The sequence below is a fragment of the Amblyomma maculatum genome, chromosome 4, assembly GCF_055883805.1.
Source record: "Amblyomma maculatum isolate TAMU_Amacu chromosome 4, ASM5588380v1, whole genome shotgun sequence".
NCBI classification, from domain to species: domain Eukaryota; kingdom Metazoa; phylum Arthropoda; class Arachnida; order Ixodida; family Ixodidae; genus Amblyomma; species Amblyomma maculatum.
In genome coordinates, this window is record NC_139347.1 from 36,858,983 (window position 1) to 36,875,302 (window position 16,320).

The 16,320-nt window shown below is 45.3% G+C and overlaps 1 protein-coding gene across 3 annotated transcripts in view; it reads right to left on the reverse strand.

Moving 5' to 3' along the window:
• Positions 1 to 15,964, reverse strand: part of LOC146190720 (uncharacterized) — a 32,538-nt gene extending 16,574 nt beyond the window's left edge. For 2 of the 3 annotated variants that reach the window (XM_084601086.1, XM_084601084.1), the window contains exons 1-3: positions 15,697 to 15,964; positions 9,722 to 9,881; positions 2,492 to 2,575 (exon numbers count right to left, since the gene is read on the reverse strand). In XM_084601086.1, the coding sequence (XP_084457212.1) occupies positions 2,492 to 2,575; positions 9,722 to 9,880 (243 nt within the window). In that variant the 5' untranslated portion in view covers position 9,881; positions 15,697 to 15,964. Of the gene's footprint in view, positions 1 to 2,491; positions 2,576 to 9,721; positions 9,882 to 15,554 lie in introns of all 3 variants that reach the window. The other variant, XM_084601085.1, reaches the window with a different exon arrangement.
• Between the last annotated feature and the right edge of the window lie 356 nt (positions 15,965 to 16,320).

A 16,320-nucleotide genomic window follows, 5' to 3' on the forward strand; every position in this document is an offset into this window, starting at 1 on the left:
TAATTTACAAATAGCTTTTAAAAGTTGGTCCCAGCAACTGCTCGCAATCGATTATGGCGACATCAAATTGCACGCTCGTAGCCCCCCCCCCCCCCCCCCCCCCCCCCCCTCCTTCATCCCCGCTGACGTCAGCTGGGCTTTACGGGTTGCGCCATCCCATTGGGCTCGCCCAAGTGCGCAGGCGGACGGGCTGCAGTGGGCCGCCGTCGTAGCCTGCTCTCTTTCTTTTCTTTTTTTCCCTTGCTTATTGGCATGCATTGAGTTAGGGGGAAGAGGAGATCAATATTTTTCATCACCGATATCTTCGGTCTTACGAAACCGAAAGTTACGGAAAACGAACAGTAAAAACCTTGAACTCCAGCGACTAGCGATGGAATACAGATCGTTCGAGGGCATTTTCAGACATTAATAAATATTCTTTCACAGTCCCTTTGAAGATCCCCAACCGGCGCTTGCGGCATCCTTGCCGGAGCTTTGGTATAAGTTTCTTTAAAACGTAATGATTTGTATTACTTCGTTATGTGTTATAAGGGCTTTCAAGATGTACTAATATCTCATAACTTTGATTTATCTAATCACTCGCAATGCTGCAGCTTCACGGGTGGCGTCATGTCCTCTCATCCAACGCGGGTTTTCCTGGCACGCGGACAACGCCAACTTCCCATTTCCCGCCAAACAACATTATTCAGGCCATCGCGTTAAAATAAGGGATGAAGAAGAAGGAGGGTTGACGCAATCTTTGTCCGCTGCGGACGGTGAAGTCGACACGTAACTGCAGACTGTACACGTGACGTTTAAAAGTCACGATTTTGAGCGAAGTGGCGGGAGACATGTTTAAATTCTCAGCGATAAATGCGTATTTTGCTGTCCGATCGACGAACGACAGCATCAATCTTACTGAAGAATCAGTTCTCACTGAGAACGTCTTTAATATGCTTCTTGCCTAAGACCCACCCTATTCAGATAACGTATGCTGACAATAATTACGTTAACGTGAGAAGTTGGTCACGGTATTCATGGTAAGCGAACGCAAAAAGACTAACACAGCAGAAAAGACAACATCTCGCAATTGAGTAATTTGTTCGGAAAGTGTGTGTCAAGAACACAAAAGAGGAGGAAGGTACAAAGAAATTAATCCCTGATACCGCATCAAGGATCCTAATCAGGGCATGAAAACACATGCAAGATAAAGCATAAAGCTAAGCAGGGAACACTTGCACAAAAAAAGCACGCGGAAAACTCATTTGTCATCAAAGAATGCAATTGCAGGACCTGTCAGGGTGCCTGAGGGGTGTTGGCACATGTGTCGATTGATTTTTCAATGTAATAGGCTTCCTTAAACTCGCGCACGAATTTGAATGGACGTGTAAAAAGAACAGTGATACTTTGAAATTTTGGCACGTATCGTTTATGCTTTCCTAATCGTTTGCAATCCCGTCAGTGGTCGGTAAGATTAGAGCGGTCTTGACTATGAGAATTCCTTTGTTCCATGAGACGTACATTTAGGCATTGTACAGTTTATCCAGTGTAAGCGTGGCCACAGGTTGTCGGAATTTCATATACAACATTTTTGCGGCATTCAACGTATTTGTTAACGTCCTTGACGCTACATATATTGCTGGCAGAATGGGATGTGGCACCTGCCCATTTTTGAACAGCCGCGCACAAGCGGAGAGCCTGGCGGGTGCGGAAAAAAGTTCAGCGCTTGCGTTGTGTTGTCTTCTCCGATGTGTTGATCTTTTTGCGTTTGTTTACCATGAATGACAATAATTAACTGCTGGGGTCCCCAGGATCCCAATAAAGTAAAGAGCGCCTGATCCTTTTTCGAAATTTCCACAAAGAAAGCGAGTGTGTAAAGAAATTTCCAAGAACACATGAGATCAAACGAATACTCTAGCATGATCCCCTTGTTTATTGAGCCTGCGTACCAATCAGTGTAAGTTTCTCTGCGTATCGCTCCATAATTTGGGTAAAATTTCGTTGGGTACACGGCGCATATAGCTACATGTCGCAAAATTAATGAGACTGGGAGAAAAAAAAGACGCGTACATTAAAGGTAGCCTAAGAGGCGTATGTAAAAAGTCATACAAAAATTATCTTTTCAATCAAAACCCGCCGTAAAATAAAAAGGGGGGGGGGGGGGGGGGCCGGGGCCAACCAATTCTTTATATATATATATATATATATTTTTTTTGGTCCAGCAAAGTTGGTGGTCACAGTGAATGCCATTCACTGTGCCTCGTGCTGTCTCATTTGTGAAGCTAGCTACTTCAAGTTTGGTTCGAATGACGTTGTTGCAGTCCGTATATAGCTGGAAAAAAAAAAAAAAGAGAGGAAGGGTGCAGGGCTACATGTTGCAGAGCTCGAGAGCCGCACTTGCACCTGAGAAGAATCGCATGCGACTCGCGAGACGCAGTATGGCCATCCACGCATGTATAATGGAAGCAAACTTTGAAACACAAGTCTGCACAATAGTTTTGCGATTCTTTACCTTTGAAGGCTGGTTGTAATCGTATCTGTAGCTCATTTCTTCGGGACTGAGGTAGCGGTCCCTAATCAGCTCCGAGAAGTTCTCCTGCGGGTTTCAAATGCACTCGATTAAAAGAAAAACAAAAGTAAGTAAAGCCTCCATCTCAAACCTAAAATCCAATTCTTCAGAAGTAAAACATTCAATTTAATTTAAATTCAATACAAAAGGTTGAAATTAAATTTACTTTAATTTAGTTTTAGTTTCAATTTTCAATTCCACAATTCAATTTAATGTCAGTGGTAACAATCTCAACAGACATGGCCTTGCCCACCACGGCTTGCATACCACAAGCATGCCTCAGAGTTAACAATTAACGCCGCAGTAGCATACGACCGCAAGGTGTGAAGAAACGAACACGGACCGCAACATTAGTGAATCAATGCTCGTGGCACTGCTCATTATTAATCGACATCTGAACGTCTAATAGTCGACCTGGGAGCACACATCTAATTATTTCTTTACCGTTTATAGATTTGTATTTTACAAACTATAAAAGCTCTAAATGTGCAATTCGTGATAGCCAAATCAACAAGCTTTCAGATGTGTGTTTTTGACATTCGATATTTCGAACCACGTCCCCGAGTAAGGAAATTTAAAAGCATGGCTTACATATGACCATGACAAACAATTCTTAATTTCGCATTATGATGTTAGCATTAATGTTGCAAACAGGAAATAAATTAGTTATTTAAGATAATCATCCATCTAATCATTAAGCTCTGGCTACAACGGTCATAGTGTCCGCTTTGCTTTAGAAGACACCTGCACAAACAGCGCCGAGGTGTCTCGCATAAAATACAAACCTGCAAACAAACGAAAAAACGGTATATTTCGAAGGCACAAAGGAAGGTTGACTTTTATTTAACTAAGAATATTATCGAGAACACAGCTCTTAAAGAAAGGTTTCTGAGCTTCGTAAATTTATCACAGTAAAAGTAGATAAGCAGAGAGCATATTTGAAAGCTTTTTATCGCCAACTGTAGCTCATTCTTCATACAATATTCCAGCAAGAACAAACTACACAAGGACTATATAGCTATAATTAAGCTTGATAGTGTCGAGGAGTACCGAAAAACTCTTCAGGCGAATCCCAGCAGGTAAACCGAAACTTTCTAGCTGAAGCTTTTCGATTCACACCAATGAGTTGAAATTAGACGCAGAGGAAAAAAAAAAAATCATAGAGCAATATTGAGCAGAACACGCATACGCTTGCCTGATTTGTGTGAGAGCCAAATAAGCCTTTTTATCTCTTTTATTCCTGCGCCCTGTAAGCTTTGTTTTGTTTCTCCAAACCGTAAAATACGTAAGCGGCAAAACATTGTATATGCGTGTTCAAGTTTACTATCCCCTCCATGAATCTAGTTTCACCTGATTAGCGCAAACTAATACTTCGCAACTGACTTGTAGTACAACCCAGTCGAAAAAAACTACAGAACTGTGCCAAAAATACGACAAAATATCCTGTAGTTCTGTCGTAACCATCAGATGTTTCTGTAGTTCTGTAGTACTTTTCTGTAGTTCTGTAGTTTTCCTGTAGTATATTTCTGTTGTCTGTAGTTCTGTAGCACTTTTCTGTTGTAACTACATAAATTTTTTATGTTACTACAGAAGGTTCTGTTGTCACAACAGGTTTCCCGTCAAAAACCGCACAGAAATGCTGTCCTAACATCAGAACATTTTCTGTAGTTTTTTCCGACAGGGAACCACATACACAACCACTCTATCGCCTCTGTGTGTCGCCTACCAAGACAATACACATATCAGCCCTGTTCAACAACAGGCACTGCTTTCTTTGAAGCCTCCCACCAGTGGCAAAGCCATGTGTTACATGGCTCTCACCTATTTCTGGGGGAGCTGTACCACTCCACCAGCTGGCACCCCAGAGCCGTGTATCTCTGCGGCTGCCTAACGTCATGCATGACCGCCTGTGATGGCCCACATCGTCCAAGCTTGTTGGCAACCACCATATCGCCCCGAACTCCAGCGTCAACCCATCTACTTAACTCTCCGACCCGGAAGTAGGACGTTCCAGAGGATTCCCGCTCTCTCCCTGTTGTGCACGCCACTGGCTTTGGTGGGCTCGCCGCTCATTCATAGGAGCAAGCTATAAGGTTCGATATTTGGCTCGACCAAACATGCATGTTTTCGCTTTATTCGCATATAGATAACGATATAGATATAGATCGATATAGAGAGCTGAGGCCGTCTGCGCAGACCTATAAAGCCGCTCATTGCAGCAGAGTGCAGGATATATATATATATATATACATATATATATATATATATCCTGCACTCTGCTGCAATTAGCGGCTTTATAGGTCTGCTTTATATATATATATATATATATATATATATATATATATATATATATATATATATATATATATAGAGAGAGAGAGAGATTGATATAGAGAGCTGAGGCCGTCTGTGAAAACATAAAGTCGATCATTGCAGCAGAGTGCAGGATATATGCCATGTTTCTGGTGCGGAAGATGGCGGAATATCTTCAATGGTTGAGCATCGGATAAGATAGAGAAAAAATATGCACCCTGAGTTCGAAATGATTCATACTTTAAACCACTCGCCTCCCACCCCCACCCCGCCCCCTGAAAAAGGTGTCTTCGTATACACACACTTGTGCATTGCGTTTGAAGAGCATAAGCAGACCACCCTGCATACCACGTGAATTTAAATTCAGTGGCTGCAAATTGACCGCTCAAAAAATTTAGACCGCGCAAAAAGACAAAATTGGTGGGGCAGGAAAGCACTGCGTGTCCCGAGTTTTAATCACTTTCACGACTATCACCCAGGACGTAACCTTTTGAAAACAAGCAAACTCCTCAGTTTACTTTAATCATGTTGCGTCAGCTACCTGGCGGCTCTCCGCGAGTGGCAACCGTAAATAAAATAGCTCAAAAGAGCAGACCCGCGCCTACGCAGACTTCGGCGAGCTCTTAAAAGCATATTCTAAATTGCTGAACCGTGCGTAGAGCGTAGGCCTAGACACGCCCATGCGGTTTTGCGATAGTGATGACGCAATTCAGTCGTTTCGTCTGACTATACGCTACCCGTCCCTCAAACGAAAATCGCGTTGCCTAACAACACTACTTGTACTACAGCGGCGCACGTAACTTAATATCTGAAAATGGCCATCGCGCGACGCGTGTGCAATCGTCAAATATTGCTTAACCAACCATTTTCTTTCTACGCCAGCCTCGTTTTATAAATATACTTCATTAGTCAAGTTATGTAATCGGGCATACCTCTTTCGTAACGGCTACGTTCCTTCAAAGGAAAATTTAAAGAAAATGGTTTGGTTTGTGGAGTCTAAAGTCCCAAAATGACTCTGGCTATGAGGGACGGCCACGGATAATTTCGATTACCTGGGATTCTTTAACGTGATCTGACATCGCACCGTAATGGGTAGCTAATAGAGGTGAGCGAATATCCAAAATTTTTAAATATTCGATCGATAAGTAGATTATTAGAAATCAATTCGGATCAGAAGATACCAGGTTCGATCCCCAGTGCCGCCGTGTACCCACCGGTTTCCAATGAGTACAAGATTTCCCCCAGCCTGTTTCTCGGCTCCACTGGGGTGAAATGCTTGGGAAAAAGAGCCACGGACCAAAAATATTGGTTCAAATAAAAAGGGGAGCGGGGGGGGGGGGGGGGGGGGGCACATCTATCGCACGAGGCGCACTTATGGTTGTTCGATGGCGGAACGAATCACTGGCCCATCGGCGCAACATTTGGAAATTTTACTTTTCTGCTTGCGATGGATGCGAAGCGTTAGCGGTGTAGCTCCATCGTGTTATACCGGGGAGGATGCGGAAGGCTATTTCGATTTGTGAGCGATTCTGCTTCCGACAGTAAGCACGCAACAAAGAATTGATGAAAACGGGCACCTATTTACTAGTTTTTTACCAAACAAATTTATTGTGATGCGAGCAGTTCTTGACAGTTCTTTCTGGGTCATTGGATATCCTCGAAATATTCCGACTATTTTCCCGCTCTCTTGAAATCAAATCTGCATAGCTTTTTATTGTATTTTATGAACCCGCTGCATGAAATGCAAATCAATGTTTTAAAAAATCGGTAGAGACACTTAAGTCTGCTTACGTGTGGGAATGCGAAAGCATTACTTTTTGCGCGGCCAAAGGATTTCGTGTGCGGGGCTTGTTGGGAACGAAGACCGGCACACGTTCGGGACTTGGTCGAAGCTTCACAGCGATGAGCGGAGGCGAGGTGGAGTGCTGTAGCGCTTTATTCGCAAGCGATTGCTCTCTAGCCACGGCCTGTAATCTAAGCAGCGCGTTTGGCCTTGAACCACCGTAGCTGCGACTCTGTACGTACTAAAAAAGGGCTCGTAAGGCACCGCTTTTCATCCTCATCCTGCCGGCCTCCCCCGCGAGTCGATGGGATCGCCATACGCCGAGTCGTGATCTATCGGTACAAGCGTGCGCCCTTGTTGGGACCATCTCGGCCTTAACGACGTAAACGGGAGCCGACGGATAACTGCCTAATGCGGCTAGTAAAACTTTTGCCTTGAAACACACCAAGCATAATGACAGCATTAGTGATCGCACATAAGCGGCGTTTACATAGACCTGACAGGAGCGGGTTGACCTGAGTTACCGGATCGAAAACCGATTATAGGGTTCACGTAAACACTGTATGGCCTGGTCGAGAAGTCGAGTGGTTGAGTCGAGTCGAATCCGGCGTTGGGGGTGGGTTGGCTCGACTCGACCCCGCTGCAGGAAGCATGTAAACGCGGTCGAGTTGAGTCGGGGTACAGTGAGAGAGGAGAGCATTGAGTAAGATGGAGTCCAAAGTCAGACTGTACGAAAAACGCTAGAGATGTGCGAAAAAAAAAAAAAAAGACGGGATCGGCCGCCATCTGCTAGAGTTCTTCGCCTCGACGCGAAGTACCGCCATAATCGCCGCTCGTCGGGTCGGGTTCATATAAACCCGGTCGGGCTCGATTCCACTCAACTCGACTCCTCAGCTCGACCCCCGCAGACGGGTTCATGTAATCGGGGCTATAGAAAAGTAACCAGATGTGTCAAATCGCTCTAAAAAGATCGTCAGGCACGGGAAAGGACAGCCGAGTTAAAGAAAGAAGGTCAACCGACCATTCAGAAACATTCAGCATCATTTACGCGCAATAAAAATGAGTGGTTTTGAAAGCAAGTAATTTTGTTGTTTTTTCCCTTTTGATTGAAAACATTATTAGAACTACTCGTTTCGAAATTATTAGGGAGAATTTATCGTTCGCTTTGAATTCTCTTGAAGCCCAAAAACACTATTGGCACACCAGGTTCGGGTGCCCTTCATTTGATCAAGTAATTAAGTACATATAATCTGAGAATGGAGCCACTATAACACCAGTCATGATTCCAGTCTTTTGAGGTGCTTAACTTTCTGTCGAAGATACCATACATCACGCAGCTACTACATAAAACTAGATAGCGAATTCACTATCTCGATAAAAGGAAATGCTAACAGCGCGGCTACTACCCACTCCGCTCGATTTCTTGTCACCACGCTTGTGCCCAGGTAGTAATGAAAATACACTACCGTAATCTACGGTATAATCAGGAACGTCTATAGCATGTTTTCTTTTTCCACTCTAATACGAACGCGATGAAAAGAAAAAGAAATTAGTACAAACAATATTAAAGGTTTAGCGCATTAATGATCGAGTGAACGTTGGTTTGGCATTAACGGCCGAGAGGTCCAGAATAGTAGGCCAATTTTGGCGCCTCAAGGGCTCGTTTTGGTGCCTCTGTCTAACGCGCGTAGTCAGACTTGTTCCGCTTACATTTCCGATTCGATCGTGTTCCTGGAAGTTAATGTCGGTCAGGTGGATGGAAGCGACAGTGACGGTAGGCCTGGAAGAGGCATATCTATAAACACTTTATGCGTGTAGAAAGCCAACTGAGCATACAAAGTTCACCTCCACCAGTATTTCGAATATCCTGGCATCGTAGGATATCTTTTTTTCTTTGCAGTGGGACGGCGAGCCGCACCTTGTTTGCGCTTCGCGTCCTTGTCCGAAGGATAAGGATAAGGATAAGTCTGTCTTGAGGTATCTCAAACATGGAGTCACGCGCCAGCTTCCGCTCATCTGTCGCCGACGTCTTGCCTTGGCAAAGTTCAGAGGCATTTGGATCCATGACGTCAGCTGACAAGAGCAGAATCAAAGCGTTGACTACAACAGCGACATCGAGTTATTCGTCAGCTTCGATCGAGCACCGGCTACTAATCGCGAACAACTGCGAGCTACTGCTCCTTTTTCACCACTGTCATTAAAAATGGAGGCGTAGCTGATACCGTAAGGCGTAGGGCATTAAAACGCCACGTAATGGCCACCTGCGTTGCTAGAGCGACCGGCGTAAGCTCCGCTCTCTCGTTGAGCGGGCGCATTACCCATTCCAAGCGCTATGCTATAGGGCGTGGTATTGAACCTGTTATTGTACGCCCTGTATTTAGCTCTTTAACTAAGCTTATAAAGATGTTGCTTTAAAATGCGAACAAATGGAGGAGCGCGTAGGCGCCACGCTGTTTCGAATCTTTCATAGCTCCTGTGCAAGCAAGTATTGGCTTTGCCACAGTATAAGTCTACTTGTGGAGAAGCACTCTTTACAAAAATGTGGTTAAACTTTTGAGCTTTGATTACAAAACATTCGCTGCGCATCGTTTAAATTCAGCAAATGCTGACAATAGCGCCTGACAGCTAATGCCGTCCAAAATGATGTCGGTTACGTATGAGACCGCATGGCACCAACTCAGTACGAAGCATATGTGCGGATTTATTTAAGCGCGTTAAGGGCCGAGGTGCCGTCTCGCAGCACAGGACTGCTTCTAGCAGCCATTTATTAGCGCTTACATCTGCCACGTGAAGAGTAGTATAGTGCATGCTGTGCCCCGTAGCTTGAGCGCAGCTTAGTTACGTATAAATCTACGAAACTGGATCAAGGCAAATCCAAACTAATCGACCGTGCAGCGCTGTCCATAAAAGAAGGGGGTCAAGAAAAAGAGTCACTTTAATTTGAACGAGTCCCCTTTCTAGTACGCGTCGACGGGCTCACTAGAACGAGAAGGCAATGTGGAAACAAGACCGTGCCGTGCCGTGTAAAGGAGATGACGTGTAATGAGCGCGAGTGCGTGCCTATTCTGTGCACTCACCCTGAGCTGGCGCAGCCTCTCGGAGCGCTCGCTGAGCAGGCTGGTTCGTTGCTCGATCTCGTCCAGTTTTCGCATGAGCCAGTGGTTGCGTTCCTCGTTCTGCTGTTCCTCCATGAGCAGCCTACGCCAGTACTCGTACAGGGACGCATGCTCGTTCATGCTGCGAACAACGCACGCGTGGTTAATCTGACTCGGTTGGGGTGGCGACGCTTGACCAGTTTTTTTTTTTTTTTTTTTTTTTGAGGCGCATTACTACACACCGTCATGACACGGAGCTTCCAGGGTTGTAATACGCGCATTGACCACGAAGCAATCTGCAGATACACGAACAACGGTTACTGAAGCAAAAGTTGTATTTGGCCTATTAGTGAGGCGTCCATGGCCGGCGATTTCCCAGTGATGTATCCACGCTACATACGGTGCTATGCCTCATCAAGTTCGTGAGATGCGACGTGAGCCGCGAGAGCTGCCTGTTATATTCTATAAAGAGGGAATTAATATTACTATTATATATGTGCGCTGAAAATTATGAAGCGAAGAGGTTGAAAATACCGCTGGAAGGTTGTAATACAGTGGATAGCTCGAACCTTAAGGGCGTCATTTTGCATAGTGAACATTTAGCAGGGCGGGCGTTGTCAATCAGAAAAGATTAGTAATTCAACATATTCCTCAGTGTATGTAAAAAATAACGGAAATAGTTCAGGAAAAGAATTCCTCGCTTTCTGTCGTACGACGGACTGTGTGTTGCCCGTGGTAGTTACCGTTAAAAAAAAAAATGGTTTACAATTTGATACGGATTCAAAGTGACGTCACATACATTGCCAAAATCAGAGGATGTTAATTTCTTTAATTTTGCTGAACTAAACTTTGCTGAACTTAGGGTCGCTCGTTGCAGTGATGAGTACATACCCCGGAAAGAGTGAAAGTTTTAGTGTTCATCAGCCAAGAAAGGGGGAAGGGGGCAGGCAAATGTTCACCATTTTTACTAATTACATGAACAATATAGTGAACCAAAAATCCCCTACACTGGTCGCTGCAAAAAAAAAAAAAAAAAAAAAGAAGTAAATTTTAATAATGAACAAACAAAGACACATCCACTTGAAGACGAAAAAACGAAATGTTTCCCTGCATATTTCAGTGAACATGTGGGTGTTGAGGGATAGTCGCTGAAGTTCAACCATTGCTCCGCCTTCTTTTTCTTTCTTTCTTTCTTTCTTTCTTTCTTTCTTTCTTTCTTTCTTTCTTTCTTTCTTTCTTTCTTTCTTTCTTTCTTTCTTTCTTTCTTTCTTTCTTTCTTTCTTTCTTTCTTTCTTTCTTTCTTTCTTTCTATGCCCCTAATGTGGTCCCATACCCGAGAATTTACTCACACATTATTTTGCAATAATATAGGAAAAACAATCATGTAACGAACTGCAATTGAATAAATTTGATAGCCCATTCTGGCTGTATGCTTTGAACAACCCAATTCACTAAGAAGATGAGCCTTGCTTTAATGTTTTCTTTTTATAATTTAATTTACCGTATATATGCCGATAAAGGTCGTACTTTTCATTCTAGAAATTGGCCGGACAGGAAAGCGGCATTCTTCACTTCAATCTCCAAGCGATATTCAGGGAAACTACGTCATTATCTATTATGATTCCACACTGTAGCTAGCAACTAGTCCGATCAGCTTTAAAGTTCTTTATTACTGTTGTTGTAGCCGCTGCTCGGGCCGTCATCGTCATGATAGAAGCAGGCAGCCCTCACCATCTGGCAGCTCATCGGGAAACGCGTGCACACGCCGTAGAGCAGTCAACTTGAGGCAATTTAATTACTGGCTGCAAATTTACAAGCAGTCCATTCACGAATGCGGCTCTTACCCGCATATATATGGGATAACGATAAAAAAAAAATATTTAAAGATTACGCAGGAACACGTGCACCCCCGCCACAGTCCACTCAGCGGAAGCGCGCGCATCGAGGCATTGTGAACACGTGCCGCCATCCGGTGGTGGCAAGTGGCGGTCCTGCGTTGCTCATACTCATGAATAAATGTTTATGAATGAATGAATGAATGAATGTTATTACGTAAGCGCCCTCGAAGTTATTGGAGCCGATAAATTCATGACCAGCCTTGGTAATCTCAGCTCTACTCTGCGTTACACAGGTAACATCCGTCCTTTCGTGTAGGTTCGAGAAAGACCCGTTTTATAGTTTCAGTTTGCTAGACTATTATATTCGACACACACACACACACACACACACACACACACACACACACACACACACACACACACACACACACACACACACACACACACACACACACACACACACACACACACACACACACACACACACACACACGCACACGCACACGCACACGCACACGCACACGCACACGCACACGCACACACACACACACACACACACACACACACACACACACACACACACACAAAGAACATTTGCTTTCATTGCTAACTTCTCTCTAGATTTCAAAATACTCAAAATTTCTCGAGGCACGCAGTGGAAGCAGCAGCTGATTTAATTAGGAAGAGGCGAGTAAAATTTTATAAAAGAAAGCATGCGAAACCTCTTTCTCTTCTTTGGGGGGGAGGCGGACAGTTTATAAATGCTCGCAAGAGTCACCCATAAATCTTCCCCTCGGTGAAAAAAAAGTAATCAGATCATCGTTTTTCCAGTCTAGTAAGATTGGATATTTTCCACGCGTCCAACCCGTCCATCCCCTCCAACCCTGCTATTCCCCCGCACCACAACCCCACTCGGGAGGACAGGGAAGCGACCCTGCACGGCTGGTATGACATGCAGGCCCAAAAGGCCTCGGTCGAGCGCGCCCGGGCGACGGCCGACACCACCGGGGCAACTACACCTAGGGCCGTATCCTTATAAACCCATTCATGCAAGCCTCCATGTGCTTCTTTTTTTTTAGAGCAATAAAGGTTTTTCGCCACCATATTTCATGAGGGAAGAATGTTTGTCATGCAAGCTGCTTTCGTCAAGAATAAATGCGCGTCTGCTCATTGTTCACAATTGCGTTTTCATTTCTAAAAATTCGTCAGCGCTGCGACAGGGGACAAAGAAGATAATGAGGAACAAGCACTAAACTTCAGTTGTTAGTTGTTGGCCTGTTGAAGAATGGCACGTACCAACCATGGGGTAGCGCTTGTCCTTCCTTCTCTTCTTTGTCCCCTGCAGCAGCGCTGGTAAAAATTTCGAAGATGTACCAACTCGCTCAAATGTCTGTTTTGCTATACCTAGTTTATTTCATTTTCTGCTTGACCTAAAAGAAAAAATTAAGAGCTCATAAAAGTTCACCCTGCGAGTGGGTGACTGCTGTCTTCTGGTAAGCAATATCTGCATATGAATACAGTCGGTGGTGCTCATAATAAAATTATGATAAAAGAACATTTTCGGTGTCTGGTTCGTGCAGATTCCACTGACGAATGAATCAGATACTATTGCGCTTTTCTTTCCCCCCAGAGCTAAAGACATTTTGTTGTTTTCGCGGTGTTGTCCTAACGCCGCAAAGCGACTCCTGATATGAGAGACGTCGTAGTGGAGGGCTCCGGAAATTTAGACAGTCTCGAATTATGTAACGTACATCGACATCGCATAGTACACGGGTTAAATTGGTTGGTTTATGGGTTTTAACGTCCTAAAGCGACTCAGGCTATGAGAGAAGCCGTAGTGAAGGGCTCCGGAAATGTCGACCACATGGGATTCTTGTGCATGGACATCGCACAGCGCGCGGACGCCTCTCAGTTTCACCTTCATAGAAACGAAACCGCCAGCAGTTGGGTTCGAACCCGGGTACTCTGAGCAGTAGTAGGGAGCCCTAACCGCCCCCGCGGAGGGCCCAGGAAAGGAAGACTCAGTATCTGTCACACTTCTCTGTGGGTGCACCTGGAACCACGCCCTCAGAGAAGAAAGGAGGGTGGGAGTGAACGATAAAAAGGAGAAAGGTGTGCGCCGTTGTGGAGGGCTTCAGAATAATTTCGACTATCTTGGGCCGCGGTGTGCTGGAGTACTCGGATTCGAACCCGACCGCTGGCGGCTGCATTTCGATGGAGGCGAAACGGAGAGGCTTTCGTGTGCTATGCGATGTCAATTAATTCACGTCAAAGATCCCCGGGTGGTCGAAATTATTCCGCAGCCCTCCACTACGGTTCCTCTTTCTCTCTTTCCACTATCACTCCCCTTCGTCCCTTCCCTTAAGGCGCGGTTCAGGAATCCACAAAAAGTGACAGATACTGCCTCTTTCCTTTCCTGCAAACCAATTTGCCTCCATCAAAACGCGGCCGCCGTGGTCAGATTCGAACCCGGGTTCAGCCCTGTCGCGGTAGTGCAGTGGTTAAGATGCCCGACTACTGTGCCGGAGTACCCGGGCTCGGTACTCCGCCGGCGGTTGTGTTTCTATGGGGGCGAAACTAATATGAGGCATCCGTGTGATGTGTGATGTCAGTGCCTGTTAAAGGTTCCCAGGTGGTCGAAATTACTCCGGAGCCCTCCACTACGGCACCTATTTTTCTCTTTCCGCTTCCACTCCTCCCTTCCCTTATAGCGTGGTTCAGGTGCCCACAATACAAGTGTGGCAGATACTGCGCTTTTCCTTTGGAATGAACCAATCATTATTATTAATTCCAGCTCAGTAGCAGCATCTTGACCACTGGGCCTCCGCAGCGAGTCAGCATTCGGATGCCTTGCAAACGCCGCGTAAATTAAATTGGTGCATATGTAAATGCGCAGTATCTTCCCCAGTTCTCGGTGGACACCTGAACCGCTCCATACGTGAAGGGTAAGTGAACGTGAGAAAGAGGTACCTTAGGCTGCAGAAAAATTTCCACGTGCCTAATATATTCTACGTGCACTGACATCGCGGTGTCAGTTTCTCAACGCTAAACCGCCAAGCAAAATCATGCCATACAGTATGTGCTTTTGCACGTATTAATCGGGTTAAGCGGAGTTATATCTCAGCTGTTCTTTTTTTTCTTGTATGTGTCATACAATAAGTCATCAGATCAAATTCAAGACACACGCGAAGCGAACAAAACAGCTTTCCTAATAATATACCGATCCCTTTTCTGCGCTACACGCACTTCCAAATAAATGTGACAGTAATGTTCGTAATAAACGTTATCGACTGTGGGCGTCGGGTACAAGTCGAATTAACGATGTGATTATAAGTACAGCAGCGCATTCTGGAGGAAAGAAAAAAAGGGAAGAAAAAAAGCCTTACCTAAGCTCAGGAGACGTGTAAACGCGCTCCACCGATGATTCGCTCATATCACATGCAAGCGAAATTTGCCTCGAGCAATTACGCTAAGGCGATAGATGCGATATGTTCAAGCCGGCGTCGTACACGAGTATCGCGAGGGTCTTGCGTAGGAGTCGGGCGCACAGTGCGCCCCAGAATTCGGCCCAATAGCCGTAGCGTGCGTGACCTACATTCTGCTGGACGGGACCGGCGTTAATGATTTGTATTCGGGCTGCGTCGCTATATAAAAATGCGTCTAAAACGCGCCGCAACGTCAATGTTAGGAGAGAGAGAAAAAAAAATAAGAGAAAAGTAGGTCGGCACAGTTTTCACTCTCATTCATGTTGTGCGTTGTCGCTGTAGGATTTCAAATATGTTCCGTAAAGTAACTTTAAACATATCTTCCCTAATCTGTATACGTCTGTAATTTGTCACATGCGTTGGAAAATAATAAAAGAAGTGAATTGTCTTTAATCTGCCTCGTGAAGACTTCAGTATAGTGTCTATCAAAGCGCGGTCAAAAGACACACAACACGAGGGAGTAAACAAAAGTTGACATGCGATAAACCCCACCGTTCGTCCGGGACTCCGATGCAGGGGCTCCATATTCAGCTTCCGGGCCGGGCCCGCAATCTCGGACGCCGGTAAGCACTCAGCCGCGCTTCCTAGTCGTGAGCGCAACGTAAAACTGGTGACGACGCGACGAGGAACTCACCTTTTCAAAAGGTCCCGTGTAGACGGTGCGTTGGCACGTGTGGGTAGGCGGGACGGCGATTTGGCGTCCCGAATCGATACGAGGAGTGCAGCTTTTCGAGTTTTCTGTTGGCTCGCTTTTAAGCGCGGCGAGGACGTGATATGCTGACCGCGCCAGTCTCTGTTTTGGCAATTACGTGCGATTCACTCGAGCGCTCAACCATTTCAGTTTACACGGTTGCCACGGGCAACAGCAGCAGACAGCGCGCGCGACACGTCCCTCGTGGGGAGAGAGATTGAGGGAGAGAAGAAACTTTTCTATTGTTTTTTCACGTTTGTTGGCTTTGCAGGCGGCAGTCAAACCTATATGTCAGCTTGTCGTTCCGCAGCTTGTTCTTTGATGTGTTCTTTGATACCGCCCTTGAAAAGTGTTATTTTCAGCATGTCGCTTTCGCCTCACAAGGCTCGCTCCACTGAACTTTACGCAATTATCAAAGATTGCATGCTGAACATGACCAGAAGTGACCGTTGAGGTTTACTGCATTTTACTGAATGCCAAGGAAGAAGTTAAATGTGATCGAGGTATGTACAGTGTCTGAAATGCCGAACACGAACGTAACGAAAGTGAACAAGAGCCGCATCCGCC